The sequence below is a fragment of the Mastigoproctus giganteus genome, chromosome 4, assembly GCF_048544385.1.
Source record: "Mastigoproctus giganteus isolate SK-2022 chromosome 4, ASM4854438v1, whole genome shotgun sequence".
Taxonomy (NCBI): Eukaryota; Metazoa; Arthropoda; class Arachnida; order Uropygi; family Thelyphonidae; genus Mastigoproctus; species Mastigoproctus giganteus.
The window spans coordinates 42,271,244-42,290,430 of record NC_143578.1 but is presented as its reverse complement, the minus strand read 5'-3'; the positions used below and the strand labels follow the sequence as shown (position 1 = coordinate 42,290,430).

At 36.9% G+C, this 19,187-nt stretch overlaps 1 protein-coding gene across 1 annotated transcript in view; it reads left to right on the top strand.

Moving 5' to 3' along the window:
- LOC150086667 (uncharacterized) overlaps window positions 1-10,507 on the top strand; it is a 54,619-nt gene extending 44,112 nt beyond the window's left edge. Inside the window, exon 6 of the mRNA XM_090371506.1 lies at window positions 10,105-10,507. Coding sequence (XP_090227632.1) covers window positions 10,105-10,218 — 114 coding nt within the window. The 3' untranslated portion in view covers window positions 10,219-10,507. The remainder of the gene's footprint in view (window positions 1-10,104) is intronic.
- Window positions 10,508-19,187: the final 8,680 nt, after the last annotated feature.

The following is a 19,187-nucleotide window of genomic DNA, read 5'->3' as shown; positions in this document are numbered from 1 at the left end:
TCACACAAATTAAGATATCTTGCCACATAAATAATTATTAAATAAATTATACTCATATACATGATACATGTTCAAATTCATGTACCATTGTGAAATACAGTAATATTCTTGTAGTTTGTTTTCTAAACTCTTCAAATCTGCATATGACTGGCCTAGAATATAATCATGAAATTTATTGTACAGGTAACCCTCGTATAACGCGGTACCTATACAACGCAGTTTCGATATAACGCAGTTTATAAATTGTGGCTGTCTTTGTATGACACGGTCATGTTCGATATAACACGATCTACAAATTGTTGTATCGCTTCTTTTCACACACTTTTACCACGCGACTTAAAAATCAAATTTTATGTTCGTTAAATTTGTCTGCTCATATAATGGGTGTAGTTGCCAGAACCGAATTTATATAAGGGGAAACGCACTAGTACATACATATTTTTTTGCGTAGTGCCAATTTTTTACCTTATGAAGAGTTAATTTTTGCTCAAGTAGTTATAAATAGTGAATTTATTCAGGGAATACCCCTTGGCATGCACATACAATTTCTTTTGTGTAAGATCAACTGTTTAACGTATAAAGTGTTTCTGCCAGGAAAGTACATTAAAAATCATAATTAGTTGATCTTAAGCTGAGCATTTTCTTTTCTGGTAACTTACATTCGTAATTAATGCAAAAAAAATTTATGTAAAAAATTTATTTTTTATAGTAATGGCCACCAAAACTGCAAAAGAAGGAAAAAACCCAACATTGAAAAGAAAATTCATTTCTCTTGAAGAAAAAATTAAAATCTTGGATCGGTTGAAAAATGGAGAAAAACAAGGAGTTGTTGCAAGGACTTTGAATTTAAATGAATCAACAATTCGTGCAATCAAACAAAATGAGCAGAAAATCAGAGATAGTGTTGTTGCTGGGTCAATGATAACTGCAAAGCGTGTTGCTCGTGTACTTGATATTTTAATGGAAAAAATGGAGAAATCTCTAATGGTTTTGGATTGAAGATTCACTCACAAGAAAATGCCTTTTAGTGGAAATCTTATTAAACAAAAAGCCCTCAAAATTTATCAATATTTAAAAGAACTTGAACAAGACTTTTCAGAAGAAAGCTATCAGCATGAATTTTGTGCCAGTAAGGGCTGGTTCGAAAATTTTAAAAAGTGATTTTCTTTGCATAATCTTCAGCTCCAAGGAGAATCAGCATCAGCAGATGTAGATGCTGCCTGAAAATTCCCCGAAGAACTTTTAAAAATCATTGAAGAAGGTGGATATAGTGCTGACCAGGTATTCAATGCAGACGAATTTGAAACTGGAAAAAAATGCCAAAACGCACTTATATATTGAAAAATGAAAAAACAGCTCCTGGATTCAAAGTTTCTAAAGACAGAATTACTCTACTGTTTTGTAGTAATGCGTCAGGTGATTACATGACAAAACCAATGTTAATTAACCGATCTTTAAATCCTCGTGCTATGAAAGCAATTGACAAGTCCACCCTCCTTGTTTATTGGAAAGCCAACAAAAAGGCATGGCTTACAGCTAGCATATTTGAAAATTGGTTTTTTAACTGTTTTGTGTCTGATATAGAAAGATACACAAAGAAAAAGAATATCGACTTTAAAATTTTACTAATTTTAGATAACGCTCCAGGGCACTCAAAAAATGTAACCCATCCGAATATTAAAATAATTTATTTGCCGCCTAATACAACGTCACTTATTCAACCCCTTGATCAAGGGATAATTTTAACATTTAAAGCGTATTATATTCATCAAACATTCAAATTAATTTTGTAAAAAATGGAATCTAATCCAAACATGACACTTCCTCAAATCTGGAAAGAGTTTTCAGTATTTAATTGTGTAAAAATTATTTCTCTATGTGTAAAGGAGTTAAAACCCTCTACACTGAAAGGTTGCTGTAAAGAAATATGGCCTGGTGTCATCCTTAATCAAAATTTCATACCTCCTGTGGATGCTGAACTAAGTCATATAACAAACCTGGCACACATTTGTGGTGGCAAGGGATTTTCCGATATGGTTAAAAATGAAATTCGTGAATTAATTGATGAAGAAACAGATTTAAATGAAGAGGAATTAGTTCAATTAATAGAAGACGGCAAACCAAATTCTAAAGAAATTAGCAGAAGGATTAAATTTGGCACAAAAGTTAGGAAGTTATTTTATGGATATAAGGTATGTTCGTGTCAGATGGCACCTGGGATTTCTCCCATCTCCGCGTGTGTTCGCTGTATGAGGACAGTACACTGTCAAGCCAGAGACTTGAAAGTGTGTAGGCCATGTCTGTGCAGTGTGATGTGTTGTGCCCATTGTTTGTCCAGCTTATTGGCCACCAGGCCCCTAATGAGGCCCGACGTTGCCCATACCTCGCCACATGGAGGCTAGCCGGGTGTGTCCAGAATCATGACAAATTGCTCTGGCAGATCCTGCCACCTAGTTTCCTGGGATTTCAGTGGCTAGGACCTAAAAAAAAAAAAAAAAAAAAAAATCCAAGCGTTTGACGTTAATTCTTAATGAGATTGCTGTTAGGAAATCGCTGGTTGGGGGTTGAACGCTAGAAAGCTGTGTTAAAAGGCCTAATAGGTCGGGAAAAATTGTTGTTATTAAATTTAGATGTGTGGGCTATACACTAGATGAAAGATAATAGTGGGAGGGAGGGGAGGCTGAATACTGAGGGGTAGAAGTAAGGGGTCAATAGAGGAGATGACCCCTGCTGAGTAGTGTGGCATGCCCATGCCACACCGGAGGGAAGTTTGGATGGCAGGTGGGGGAGACGAAGAAAAGTTATCTCCCCCTGCCATGGATAGGGTATACAGGTAGAGTGGGGGAGGCTGAAGACTGGGGGGGTGAAAGGCAGAAGTATAGGGACAATAGAGAAGGCGACCCCAGATGGTCAGTGAGGCAAGCCCATGCCTCACCAGGCAAAGAGATGGGGAGGGAGGAAACAGTATGTCTCCTCTCCCTCCTGCCGGGGATAGGGAATTAAAGATGAATAGGGTTAGAGTACCCCACTCAGATTGCCATATAGCATTTGGCAGCGGAGCTGCTGGTGATCCTAGTCCGTTCCCGACACAGATCAGACCAAAACATGATCATTCATGGGATGGTTCCCGTCTGGGTTTGCTTCTCGGCGTTTGTGAGGTCTTTCTTGTGTCATTTCTGATCCATGTGGTATTTGTGTCACTGCTGTTTATAGAGTAATTTCTCATTGATTTGACTTTAGATCCACTTCAGGGTTTAGTGCCTTTGATCATCGGAGGTCATTGGGTTCCAGGCGTCTTCTGTGGGACGATTGCCTTCGAGGTTTGTTCATTTCCTTATTGTGTCAGTGGTTGGTTGCGGTTTGCTGCGATAAGAGTTCTCCATCTTGTGAACAGGGCCAGTGCATAGTTGGAGAAAGCCTAATATTCCTCCCTGGTGTCCGAGATGTGGTGCTCCTGGCCGTATGGTAGATACTGTATTTTTGTGATGAATGCACTGCGGAGGTTGTCATAGAGCTGGCAATCATGCATGAGGTGCTGCCAGCTTTCCAGCTCCCCGCAGGTGCAGGTGAGATCTTCCTGTATTCCGAGTAGGGATAACTTTGCATTCAAAGCTCCATGTCCTGTCAGAAGGTATGTTACTTGTAGGCCCAGGGAGAACCAGGGTGGGGAGTTCGGAAAAACCCGGCCAATGTTGGGCAGAAACTTTCTGGTGATTTCGCCTTTTTGTGAGGTGGCCCATCTATCCTGCCACACCTGCAGCTGGTGAGCATGCAGCTTTTTCTTCTCCATAGTCTTGCTATTGATGATGTCAGTGATGAATCCCAAACATGTCTGTGGAATACCCTTGTCCAGGTGGTGCGTGAGGCCCCGTTGAATGATCTCTAAGTCCAGTGGAAGGACACCAGCAAGGACTTGCAGGGCATGCGTGCTCACTGTACTGCAAGCTCAAGTAATGGTCAGAAGAATTGATCGGTGAATAGAGTCAATGATTCGTTTATTGACAACAGTTGTGTTGCTTTGTGATACCACGCGCCAGATGCATACATGACTATTGGGGTAAAGATGATTTTATAGAAAAGACGTAGCACCCGTCTGTCTAGACCCCAGTCTCTGCAAGTGACTCTGGTAACCAATGCAGTGTACTGTCTGACTTTTGTGTGCAAGTATTTCAGGTGGTCCTGAAATGATAGATTCGGATCTAGGATGATAATGATCCCTCAACAGAGAGCTCGGAAAAATTCAAAAGACAATTGGACAGTTGTTTAGCTCCATATTATGAACTTAATAAAAAATTGCAGCATAGTGGTAAGCAAGGTCTTATTACTAACTTTTTGATAAGAAAACCAGCTGAAGTACCCAGTGAGAATTATACAAATGATGTCGAAGAGATTTCAAGTGATAATGACATCCAGCCACTCGTAAATAAAGAATATCTATGAAATATTTTTTCTGAAGACAGTGATGACGATTAAAATATCCATTTCTTTAATTTTGAAATTTATACATTATGTGCAATGAAATTTATGTACAATTCCTAATTTTTATAATTTTATGCTATGTATTTGTTAAATAGTTAGTTACATGAATTCTTGAATGAATAAAATATGTTTTTGTTGAATGTCATTGTTGTTTTTATAATTAAAAAAACACTACAGAACATAACCCCACATTTTGTATGAAACCCGAACCTCATATAACACGTGATATTTCTGGAACCTAACCTCCGCATTACACAAGGGTTACCTGTATTTGGTTTTTATTATGGGGAATAGCAACCCACAAAATTGAATTAAGAACAGTGGAGGAGGAAAGGAATCTGGAAATTACAATACGGGCAGATATGAAGTTTTCTGAACAGTGTAACCAGGCAGCTAAGAAAGCCATGGTGTCCTATCGATCATTTATCAAATGCTACCCTGTAGAGATAGATCATAATCCCATTGTATAAAGCAGTTGTAAGACCACATTTGGAATACTGTGTTCAAATATGGAGACCTCATCTGAAAAAAAAAAAAGACATTGAACTTCTTGAAGGGTCCAGACAGGCAACTCAAATGATGAAATTGGCAAAAGAACAGCCGTATGAGGAAAGACTCAGATTATGTGGGCTACAGAGCTTGGCAACTATGCACCTCAGAGGAGACCTGATTGAGGTTTATAAGGCTCTGAGAAGGATTAGTGTAATGAATGAAGGTGGAATTCTCACTGTTCTAAAGAATTCCAGAACTATGGGTCATAAATTCAAATTACAGAGCTTGAGATTTAGATTAGATTATAGGAAGTTTTCTTTTAGCCAGCGAGTCATTGATAGCTGGAACAAGTTGCCCTTATAGCAGGTAGTTGAGGTTGACAGTTTGAATAATTTCAAAGGTCTACTGGATACTTACTGTTTGAAGAGGGAAGCATATAATTTGTGTTTTATCTACTTGGTTGGTTTTTTTTTTTTTTTTTTTTTTTTTTGCCAGTGCAGCAAAAGCCTGTGACTTCCTTGCACTATATAGTGAATACCATTACTAGATAGAGTGCACTACAGACAACAGCCTTTGCCTTCAGTATCCCTCTCTAAGGTATTTGCAGTTGTTTCAGTTAGTCTGTGTTGTGATTTGTGTCTCTCCATACATCTGTTTTCTTGTGGTGAATGTTTCAAACTTCATTACTGGGTAATTTGCAATTTGCCACCTGCAGACAGTCAAAGCAATACACTGTAATTATAAAAAAAAAAAATCTGTATTTAGTGCTTAGGTAGAGTAATGTTATTTTTAAATCAATATAAAACCCTTCTGATATTCCTGTTTGGAGGGTAAATGTTGGGTGCAGAACTGCAAGCTAGTGTTTTTTTATTTTGCAATATCGGTTGAGCAAACCGGCATAAATTTTGGAAAAACTTTTAACAGCATAAAAAATGCATTTTTAGTTCTTAAAAACTAAGTGGTAATTTTGCAGGCTTCTTTTTTATGCACATTATAATTTATGGTGAAAATTTTTAACAATACAAGTTTTCATTATTCAGTCTGATTTCTTGCGGTGTCCTCTCTTTTAATTCAGTGATATTCACAGGGAAATTATGAAATTCAATGCAATTCCTGGAGAATTGCATAAAAAATTGTTATAGAGTCCTGATGTTACAGTGAGGTGCAGAGTTGCAGCATTTGAATCATAGGACCTCATTTTTTTGAGGAGGATCAAAAACACGGTGAAGGATTATACGTGCATGTTTGCGGACATTTTTAAAAAAAATTTAGTTATGAAATTAAGACCAGACGAGAACAGTATTTATTTTAACAAGACCTCATAACAGCCCATACTCCCTGTGCTCTTATAGAAGTCAGTATAACGTGTATCCCAATCGGGTTGTTTTGAGATTTTCCAACATTACATGACCTCTGAGGTCCCCAATACTAACTTCAAATGATGAATTAAAAGAGATTCCACAACAAATTAGTGATTGATAAAAATTTGTAACTTTGTGAAATGGAAAATTTTTAGCATAGTTTAGAAAGCTGCATAACATAACGAGAAAATAGAACTTTTAGTTTTTAATAATCAAAACTGCATTATTTCTACCGTTAAAGATTTTTCTTGACAAAGTTATGCCAATTTGTTCAACTGATATTGCAAAATAAAAACCACTAGTTCGTAGTGCCATACCCTATATATATATATAATGTTGTAATTTGCTTTTTGATTAATAAAATTATAAAAATAATGAACAGGAAGCTTCACTATACACAGAACATGAAAACGTTTCGGGATGAGAAAAAAACAATTAAAAGTATAATGTTTGTTTGTAATTATCACAAGTTTTTTTAGAGTTATAAAAACAAATCAAATTTCTGTTATTACAAGAATTAACAATTAAGTTCCTGGACTAAGTCCATTGCTGTGATGCAGCATGTTGTGGTTCACAGACTAAAAGGTTAACAGTGGCTGCAGGCAGAGGCAAAAGTGATTCTTGCACTACTATTAGAATGAGCAGCAGCCTGGAAAGCAAGACATTGGAGATTTTCAGGACTGCTGGGAGCCATTGTGGAACAAATAAATACATGGGCTGTGTTAGGGTAACTAAGAGTAGAAACAGGTGCATGTATACTTGCATGTACACCAATGCTAGGAGTATAGTTAATAAATGTGATGAGCTTGAAGTGCTAGTCAAGACATCAAAGGCAGATAGTGTTGGGATATCAAAGACGTGGTATCACACAGACATAAGCAGTGCAGAATTGAAATTTGGGGAGTACAATGTGTACAGAAAGGATAGGGAAGGGAGGAGGGGTTATGCTGTTAGTTAAGAAACACAAAATCTAAGGAAGTGCATCCAATTGATGTTGGTGGACAATGCAATGTTGAGTCTGTTTGGTGTGACATAAGCACTGGGAAAGGAAAAATGAGAGTAGGTGTGTGTTATAGGCCCAATGAATCTGATGAGTATAATGAGCAATTCTGCAGAGAAATAGTGGGCCAGTAAATCGGAATGTCTTATAATGGGGATTTTGACTTTCCAGCTATTTACTGGAACTTGTGAGTTGGTCACTCACACACTAGCAAGACTTTTGTGGATTTATTGGATGACTGTTTTCTACAGCAACATGTTCGAGAGGCAACCAGAGGGAGTAGTATTCTTGATCTGATTATCAGCAGTGATTATTCATGCATTAAGAATTTGCAGATAAAGGAACCACTGAGTGACAGTGATCACAATGTACTGATGTGGGAATTACTTAAAGATGTAACTACCATCAAGGCTAAAGGCTTTTGCTTTCGTAAAGGTGACTACAGAGGTCTCAGACAGTTTTTAAATTCTATACAGTGGGATCAACTGATGTTTCCAATGTTGAATCCTAAATGGGAAGCCTTCAGGGACTTAATTTTGGAAGCTACTATGCTTTTCATTCTAAGAAATACTGTTCAAGGTTTAGGCCTAAATGGATGTCAGATGAACTAATGAGGCTCGTGGCAGAGAAGAAAAATTTGTGGGATGCATGTAAAGTATCGGGTAACACAGAAGCCTATAGCAGATATAAACTAGTCTGTAATCAAGTCACAAAGGAGGTTAGGCAGGTGAAGGCAGATTACGAGAAATCCTTGGCAAAGGATGCAAAGAAAAACAGCAGAGTTCTTTACTTATGTAAACTCTAGAAGGAAAGGGATGAATCAGATTGAACCACTTAACATAGATGGGTTGACTATTGATGATCATGCTGAGATAGCTGATAACCTGAATGAGTGTTTTGCATCTACATTCACACATGAGGAGTTATTCAAAGAGGGGAATACCAAAAGTTTATCAAACTCTACAGGGAGCTAAGTGATTTTGTTATAACTGAGGGCAAAGTGGAAGGAAATTGTTGAAGTTAAACATAAAAAAGGCACATGGGGGTGGATGGGATCTATCCAGTTATATTAAAGGAGGCAGCAAAGGAAGTAAGCAAACCCTTAGCCATAATTATGAAAGCTTCCTTGTACTTAGGGGAGGTCCCCATGGACTGGAGGTGTGCTGTTATTTGGTTTTTAGGAGCATTAGCAACTAAGGCCATATTGCTCCGGAATATGCGGTGACCTTTCCGCATCTTCCGTATTTGGTGGTGACTGGCTCGAACCCCGGTCAAGAAGCGTGTGCTACGCACTGCTGCTCCTTCCCACCTGGCTACGGAGGCGCTTGGAGGTGTGCAAATGTATCCCCAATTCATAAAGGGGGGTTCAAAAGGTGACACAAGTAACTATAGACCTGTTAGTTTAACTTGTGTTCCATGGAAAATAATGGTTAAAGAAGTTTTGCGGGATCATCTAGACAAGACTGCAGTAATAGTTAAGACACAGCATGTGTTTGTTAAAGGGAGGTCTTGTCCGACCAATTTGATCGTATACTATGATGTGGTCACCAAGGAACTGAATGCCAAAAATAATTTTGATATCACATACTTGGATTTCAGGAAAGATTTTGATACTGTTGCACATGGAAGACTGCTGTACAAATTGGAGATATATGGCATTAAGGGTAAGTTGCTACAATGGATAAAAGGATGGTTGAGTGGGAGACGACAGAGAGTGGTAATCAATGGACACTGCTCTTCATGGACAAATGTTATTAGTGGAGTTCCCCAGGGTTCGGCCCATTGTTGTTTTATATATTTATCAGTGATATTGATGAAGGTGTATCAGATTTAATATTCAAGTTTGCATATGATACAAAGGTTGGCAGGGTTGTTCACGACAGTATGTTACTCCAACTGGTTCTAGTTAAATTGGCTGAGAAGTGGCAACTGGAGTTTAATATTGACAAATGCAAAGTACTGCATATAGGTAGCAATAACTGAAGAGAAATGTACCAACTGTGTGGTACTACACTCAGGGAAGTGGAAAGTCAAAAAGACCTGGGGGTAATTGTGCAGTCAAATATGAAGTTCGCTGAGCAGTGCAGAGCTGCCAGGGCAGGTCATGGAGTCTTTTCAATGATATATATAGGAATTTTGCTAGCAGGGACAGGGAGGTGATTATCCCATTATACAAGGCAAAGGTCAGGCCACATCTAGAGTACTGTGTACAGGTCTGGAGGCCTCATTTTAGGAAGGATGTAGCGTTGCTGGAACGAGTATTTGATCATGACCATGTAGATCAGAAGAGCTTACATAACCAGTTATTTAACCAGGGTATTATCATTAATCATATTTAGCCAGACCACTACTTATTTCCCAAAACAAATCCCCAGCAAAAGGACAATTTGTTTATATAGAGGACATTAAAAGAAATATAACAAAGGAAATGGTACTGGTTACTTCAGATGCATTTAAAAAATGTTTCCATAATTCTGAGTGATGTGATAAATGTGTAACTGCTCAAGGTTGATTACTGTTAAAAATATTGACTTTTTTTTTATCATCCTGAGATTTGGTTTTCTTAAAATTAACCCTATCCTGGAACTTAGTTATCAAACCATGTATATCAACTCAAACGTATTTTCACAGCTGTGAATTTTTATGTTAAACTAAGTGGGGAGGGGAAGTTTGGCAAGTTTAAACCCACAAACATATGTCTTGCTCATGCATTTTTAATATTTTGGCATTTTTACTATATTATTATATAATTTAGATGTGTTTTACTTCTAGGGATATTCAAATTTTCCAGCCAAAGCACTTCAAGCATTTCATGTAAAGCCAGTGCCATTACACCAGTATAGACCTCTGCCAATTAAGCATGTCATTCATCAGCCAAGGAAGTGAAAACATTATTTTGAATTTTGCATACTTAAGTTGAAAATATACTATGTAGCAGAAAAGCTTCTGTGAACATAACTTTGCTTTGCATTTTGTATTGATATATCTGCAGAATCCATTATGTGAAGTTACATTTAAATTTAGAGATATTTATTTTAGAAAATAAGTATATGAAAAATATATATTGACTTTATCCCTGCAGAAGATAGGACAGTGCATTGCAAAAATATAATTGGTTACTGTAATGTGTTTTCTGTTATAACCAATCAAAATTTGTTAAAAAATAAATATTTGACTCCCATAATAATTGTTTGATGTTGATTTTGAATCCAAAGTGCTGGATTAGAAGTTCGAAGCCATTAAAATGTGATTATTTCAAAATATGATATTGGCATTGTATCGTTAGTACAATAAAAATTTATTTATATATTAAAGTGTTTTCCTTGAATTGAGTAACATTTTGTTTGTTTCTCTTGCAGTTTGTGATTTTTTTTTTTGTTGTTGTTGAGTAAAATGAAGTCCATTTGGTTAATGGGGTAAAATGTTACTCTGTTTATAACCTTAAAAATCGGCAAGAAATAATTCAAAATTGCTTCCTTTTTGATTCGGGCTTTATTTTTAAGTTTGAAAAATTCATTATTTTTTTAATTAAAAACAAATATTTTTAATTATTTTTTGAAAATAAAACACCTCTGCAGCACTTTTGCCATATTTTTGTCCTTTATAATTTGAATAATATCTACCATATTAACCTTGACTAACAGCGAGAAAAACATCAATTGGAAAACTTGCATGCCTTCAACAATTGGAGTGTGATATTGGATACCTTATTGCTATGAAATGAGCACTGCTCTTCTTGGACTAATGTCATTAGCAGAGTCCCTCAGGGTTCAGTGCTGTTTATCACATTTATTAATGATATTGATGAAAGCATATCAAGTGCAGATGATAAAAGGTAGGTAAATTAGGCAGTTGGGCTGAGAAGTGGCAATCGGGATTTAACACTGGTAAATGAAAGGTACTGCATATGAAATCCTCGCAGTAATCCCAGAATAATATACCAATTGGGTGACACCACACTCAAGGTGGTGGAGAACAAAAGAAACCTAGGGGTAATTTGCAGTCCAACATGAAGTTCTCTGAAGCAAACAGGCTGCTAGGACAGTTTATGGGGTTCTGTTGATGATATACAGGAAATTTGTCAGTAGGGATAAGATGATTATTCCATCGTATAAGAGAAGAGCAACCATATTAGTCAAGAACACAAAGAAGTATTCTTATCACAAAAAAGCTTTGGCACTGCAAATTGCAGCATTTGGAAAGTAGGAAACTCAATAGAGACCAGATTAAAGTGTTTGACTTTAAATAGATTAAGTAAAATAAATTCTAATAGCAACCTTACTCTTTTTCAGAAAAAACACAAGGGACATATATTTAAATTTAAAAAGGATGGATGGATGTAGAAGGGATGTGTAAAAATTTGCTTTCAGAGTGATTAATTGTTAGATCAAACTTCCACCTGGTGCTGTTGTTTATTCAAACTACCCAATAGGTAGTTTGAATAAATTTAAGAATTAGACAAATTGTTAAAAAGGATACAGTTGAGGTGGGTAGTGTGTGCACTTTTTTTTTTTTTGGCTTAATCTGCATCTGCTTGCTTCCTTGTATCACTTTCTAGTACTAATTGTACACAAACCACTCTTCCATGACACTGTCAGAGAGCATAATGATTTTATATACTTTCATAAAACATGAAGTGAGTGTGCTTCAATAATTAAATGCAAGAGATGAGCATTAATATTTTTCAGTACATGCACATAATTATCAAAATGGCTTGAAATTTTTCTTTTTTGCACAATAACTACCAAAGATTCTGAAATTTTCAATGGCAGATTCAAAGAAAACACTTTCATTGAAAGGTATTGAGAGTTTCACTTATGTGGATCAAGACCATGTGATGGCTGAAGGTTGTGTGGAATCAATCATTTATTAATTCTTACAATTTCATGCTGAGCTCCTAAAAAACATTCTTTGTCTATTCAATATGTCCTCCATTCTGATGAACAAGTTCCTGAAGACATGTTAATATTGACACAGCAACATGACAGGCTTTCTGTGGAAAAAACACTTCTTAAACTCCACAAGAAAAAGTCATGGTTTCTAGTCTAGACTGAGGTGGCCAAGAAAACCTGGAATTGTGATGATCAATAAAACCGTGTGCAAAGCATCCAACGACATTATCTGTACAAGGCATGGAAACCACTGTGTTCACAAGTTACCATGAGTCATAATAGAAATGCATTCTGAAGCATTTTTCGGCTTTGCTGTACTAACAGTTTCGTTGAAGAAGGGCTCAATCAAATCATGACTTGACAGGGCTATCAACACAATCACTTTCCCTCCATGGCTGCTTTTCTCATGAAGCTGGCAGGATTTTCTTACCCAAAACTATATGATCTGCTTGCTGTTTAACACAGCATTTCCCCCCTCTGCCTATGTGGTAAATCAAGTCTTCTCTGCTCATTTTATATAGTATTTGTAATCTTGTACTGGCACATTTTCAAATCAAATTTAAGCATTTGCTGAATAGAATTCCAAGGTTCATGAGCTGCTTTACAACCTAGAGGAAATGAAGTGTTTCTTGCAGGTGCCTGATGGAGAAGCAGCAGCACAATTTTAGCCTCTAAAATTGTGAAACAATTTCTCCATCATTTTGCCTAATAATGAGAACATGTGGGGCTCACAACCATTTAAGGTATAACTTATTACTGCTCTAGTGCAAATTCATTTTCCAGTAACTATGGCAAACTCACCAACTTCAAATGAAATTCAGTTAACACAAATGTGTCAACATTATGTCCCACCCTGTACATATTGAGTCGCAAGAGGATTTGTTTCTTTACTAAATGAAGTACACGGTGGCAAAAAAAAAAAATTCACTATTTTATTACAGTTAAAACTCAATTTTTTTGCTATATGGTAACCTACATTTCATGTAGTGCTATACTTTTTTGACTTCTACATAAGGGATAGCCAAACTTAGTAAGCATGAGTGTCTTGTTTATATATCTTATCTATTAAAAATGTTTTCCTCCTAGTGATATTTATTCAAGCCAATGGGAGAAGAGGGCGGGGCAATCACATCACTACAAATGCTCAAGTAAATAATTACATAGGTCATTTCTTGACTAGATTTCGATCAGTGCATTATAATGTTAACCTCATGCATGTGCTTCACTGTCTAACACATGACCATGCCCATCATCATTTGATGTTACAATGGAACATGTTTTGTATATTAATGTCAGCTGATGAAGTGACCCATTGTCCCAATATAGTTTGTATATTTGTAAATATTTTAGCACTGCTCTTTCAGATGCAACAGTATTCCTCAAGCATTATGGAACCCAAAGCAAAAGGCCTTTTCCTAAGTGACCTATATAAATGCAGCTAAATAATTACAGTGATATTTATTCGACCCGGAGAATGCCATGTGGTGGGGTAGCTAATGGGAGAAGAGGGATGCAGGTCACGTGGTACAAGTGGGCAGAGCAATTACATCACTACAAATGCACAGGTAAATAATTACATAGGTCATTTCCTGACAAAGCTCTTGCTTGAGGCTAATGCAGGAGATTACAGATTAAAACCACTGCTTGTGTACCATTCTGAAAATCCTTGTGCATTTAAGAGCATCAATAAAGCCAACCTACCCGTGGATTTCCAATCGAACCAGAGAGCATGGGTAACAATATGTCTCTTTGAGGATTGGTTTAAATGCTGCTTCATTCCAGAGTTGAAAAATATTGTAAAGACAACAGCGTTCCTTTCAATATTTTGCTTCTATTAGATAATACGCTTGGACATCCTATGCATCTAGATGATTTCAATTTGAACATGAGTCATATTTCTACCGCCAAACACCACTTCACTCATCCAACCTATGGACTAGGGTGTTATTTCGAATTTAAAAGCATGCTATTTATGCACAACATTTGGCCTGGCATTGTCTGCAGTAGACGACGAGAAAATTTTACATTGAGACTTTTGGAAATCTTACAATATTTACCACGCCATCTTAAACATTAATAAGGCCTGGGCAGAAAATACTAAAAGTTGTTTAAATGGTGCATGGAAGAAAATATGCCCAAGGCACGTAAAAGGCTTCGAAGGATTTGAAAAAGACGAATCATATGAAGAGGTTAAAGATAAGATTGTAAATGTTGCAGAGCTACTTCAGTTGGAGGTTGATGCCAAAGATGTCAAGGAGTTAATAGAGGAACAAAAGAAGGAACAAGAGAAGGCATTGATAGTGAAAGAAAATGCTGACGAAGCTCAAGATGAACCAAATGAGGAGCCGAGATGCTTTATCACCAGAGAGATGACAATGGCGAGGTTTGAGAAGATGGATCCTGACAGTAAACGATTCTTAAAAGTTAACAGAGGGATGAATAATGTTTGCTTGCTACAAAGAAGTCTACGATGAAAAGAAAAAAAGCCACCGTCCAGTCATCCATTAATGTTTTTTCGTAAGGTTGAGCGGCCGACCCCTTCTAAATCTCCACAACCCTCAACCTCCACAGTGGCATACTTATCAGCTGAAGACGTCGATTCTGGCAACGATGCTCGAGAGGTAAAACTTATTGATGTTATGCCTATCTCCTCTCTTTTTTTGTCATTTTATAATTTTTTTAAATTGCAGCTTCAGTAATTTTTCCTGCGCATGAGATAAAATTGAATAAATACAATAAATAATTCTATTTACATGTTCGTCGAACATTTCTTTTTTGATTCAATCAATTCAGTGAGTAACAGTTATTAGTGCTGCACAAGCATGGCGGAATTTCCGACTTATGTTGCGTTCCGCAACCCTTACATAAGTCAGAGTTCCTGTAGACAGATGTTGGATGTTCTTGCACTAGTCTACTTTTCTTTCTTCACATTTTCAAACCAAAAATGTGATGTAACCTCAAAAAAAAAAAAAATGGGGCAACATTTAAGTTTATAAATAAATTATTAAATGTATACATTATTATGAACAAAAGAAATTTTGCTATTTAAGCTTCTATAAATGATCTGTAAATGCTTACAGCTATGTCACATATATCAAAACATTAGGGTGCATGCCCTAATGCTCTTTCGTGAATAGTCTTGAAGTTGTGCAAAGCAATAATTCATATCTTGCCTCTTGGGTGCCTAATTTGACTAATAATTTTTATTATTCTTCTAGGGGCCAACCAGTGGTTCTTATTTTGAGCACCTATGCCCTAAAACACTATCACACCTATTGTAAATTTGGTTTGGATCAGACTATAAACACCAAAATTATAAGTAGATGGTGTTTATAATTTGAATAGTGCTGCCTTGTTAAAACAAGACACCATGGGGTGGTCTACGACAGGCAGTGTCTGTGACAATTTAGAGTAATCTCTGACAGTGCTAGACCAAAAATGCAAGCCTTTACAGCAATTCAATGCTGTAAACAGAAAATTTCCATTAATTTTAAATCAGTGTTTCACTTTTTCTTGTTTACACTGGGCTTCAGTTTCTGTAGTTTGTAATTTTCAGGAAACATATGAAAGCAGCTTGTTTTATAGACCAATAAGTAAAGAGAATAAGTTACTTGATGTTGAACTGTAAATGGGTTCTGACTGGATCATACATGTCTTCTGACTGTTGTCAAATACATTCAATTATGGAAAGTTATTAAAGACAGTGGTAGTTAGTATTGTAAGATTGGTTGAGAAGAAAGGATGAACTTAGTATTAAGAGTGGCAAATGATAAAAGGAAGCAAGCTCATACAGTATCACAAAAATAATTTAAAAAATGCCTCATCTGTCCATCCCACTAATAATTTGTTCAATGCTTCCTTAACTTCTTTGTAATAACCACTTCTGCAATGCCAGGTGGAAGCTTGTTCCAAAAATCTATCACTGACTGACAGTAAATTTCTAGACATATTTCCTGCAACCATCCTTTTTCAATTTTATGTCCCCTTATGGGTGTTTTCCAAGAAAAAGAATACCATCCTCATTAAGTCTACTCAATCCATTTAAAGCAACAAACACTAATCAGGTCTCTACACAAGTGCCTAGTTTTCAAGTGCTACAATTTGCAAAGTTGAAGTCTTCTGTGGTAGGAATACCCTTTTGTGTCCTAGATTAATCTTGCTCTTCTCTGCACCCATTTCAATAGTTCTACATCCTGCAAATGAAGCTTCCAGACCTGTATTAAATATACAAGATACATCCTAACCATACAATGGGATAACGGAGTGGAAGTATCAAAAGTTTTTCTTGTTCCTTCAACAGAATTTCTGTATATCATTGACAGAACCCCTTGAGCTGCTCTTGCACTGTTCAGAGAATGTAATGTCTGACTATACAACCCATTCTCCAACATCTTGAGTTGCGTACCACCCTACTGGTATGTTGTTCTGGGATTATTGTTGCTCATATGTAGTACTTTGCATTTATCAATTTTAAACTTTCATTGCTACTTCTCTGCCTACTGTCTCTGAGTCTTGCTGCAACAGCATACCCATATTCTGTCAACCACTTGGCCAATATTTATTTCATTCACAAATTTAGAAAATAGGCTTGATACACCTTCACCAATATTGTAAATAAATTTTGAAAACAGTAAGGGGCCAAGCACTGAACCCCAAGGGACACCAGCAATAACATTAGTCCAAAAGCAGTGCCCAGTAATAACTACCCTCTAACTTCACTTCTCCAATTGAAGACAGCAGTCTCATGTGGAACAGTAGCAAAAGCTTTTCTGAAATTTGAGTATGTGGTGTCAAAATTATTTTTTTGCATCTTTGTTACCATTATAATATCCAATCAGATTGGTTAGACAAGATCTTCCCTTAATGAATCTGTGCTATGATTTCTGTGTAATTCTATTCCTGTCAAGATGATCCTACAAAAATTGTTTAACACTTTTGCTGTATGCTTTTCCAATGACCTTTTTTTGGTCCAGGATTGAAAATATCGGTTTGAGTCTATCTGGATTGAGGTAGGCAGAGACATTTCAGCTTTCTTCTCACTATGGCTGAATTAGTCAGCCACTGGCAAAGGTTGCTGAACAAAAATATAGTTTTCTTCCATCAAATAAGAAGAAAATCATTCTGAAGTCAGGTGGTGTTCTTGCCAAGTGAACTGAAAGTCTCATGAAATAGTTATGGTGCTGACCATTATTATTTTCTCTGGAACAGAAGTCAAATTTACAGATCTATAATTACTCATTTCATCCCTCCCTCCAAAAACAGGAGAGACATTTGTATATCTCCAATCTACAGAGACTTTTCCTGAATCCAAGAAGAATGTTCTAATAATTATGGCAAAAGATTTTCTTAATATACAAGAGGATATCAAAAAAGTTCATACCCTGATTTGATAAAACATCAGTAGGAAGATGCCATTTTTCATATAAGTTGTCTACATATTGAATAACTAACATGTGAAATTTCATTCCTGTAGGTGATCATACACCAAAGGTGGAGCCCAGAATCTGAGGAAGGACACTATGGTTGACAAAGCAAAGTATCGAGTAGTGATCAAGCTCCTGTGTTTGCAGGGCAAGAAAGCTCAGGAAACTGACGAAGAAATGAAAGCTGTGTATGGGCAGAATTGTCCGTAGAAAGGTCCATCCTATGACACTACAAAAGGGGAAACAGCAGTTCCAGTGCAGTCGTACAAGTGTCTTTGAGGAGCCAAGAGAAGGAAGGCCATTCACAGACAGTGAGACGGTTGCAAAGGTTGAGCATCCGGTGCTGAGTGATAAGACTTGTGACAATTCATTTCATTTCAAATGCAGTGGGAATTAATTATAGGTCTGCCCACAGTATTTTACATGACCATCTGCACATGTCTAAGATCTCTGCACAATGGGTTCCAAGATTGCTGACACCTTTGCAGAAGCAACATTTGTGTAATGCAGATATTGAGAACTTTTTTAATCAATTGGTGACAAATGATGAACATTGGGTGTACCGGGTATGATCCGAAGACTAAAGACATGTCAAAGCAGTGGAAGCACACCACCTCTCCACCTCCCAAAAGGGCAAGGACAATTCCATCTGTGAAGGTGATGTCCATGTTTTGGGACAGAAAAGGGGTTATCCCGACAGATTATCTACCTTGTGGTTCCACACTTACCAGAGAATACTACAGAAATCTTTTGAAAAAGTTATGCGATGCTTTGAAGGTGAAAAGGTGTGGAATGTTAACCAAAGGTCAGACAATGCACCAGCTCACACAGCCATTGCCACCACCAACTTTGTTGCCCAGTGCAGCTTCAAATTACTGCAGCACTCACCCTATTCTTCTGACCTAGCACCATCAGACTTCTTGTTTTGAGTAATGAAGAAACCATTGCATACACACCGCTTTGATTCATCTCACTAAGTTATCAATGAAGTGGAATCACAGTTTCGGGCAAGAAGTGCAGACTTCTACGATCAAGGCATAGATGGGAGAAATATGTTACTATACATGGAGAGTACACAGAAAAGGATTAAAGTTCCTGTGAAGTTTCACCTTTCTAGGGCTATTATTTCTAGGTAGGAGTACAAACTTTTTGGTACCCCCTTCTACTTGGATAGTATCTGTCAGCCCAAAGCACCTTTATGACATAGATTGTAAATAAAGTTAACCAATTTTTGTGGAAGACTTCCTAATTCAACCAATCTGGACTGTTAATGCAGACTTTCAGTGGCTGCCTTTAAAACAACAAAAACAGGAACTTTTTTTATAGACTTTATACTTGGTCTGTTTTAACTGAGCTCCTTCCTTCCACTTTCCAACCTTCAACCCAACCATGGTACTAGCATTCCAACAGTTTAGGCAGCCTTCTATAAAAATTCTTTACTTATGGTCTCTATCAACAAGCTTCCTCTCAACTTCAAACTATTCATGCTATTACAATAATACAAGCTTCAACACAAATAAAAGAACAGTAATCTTGCACA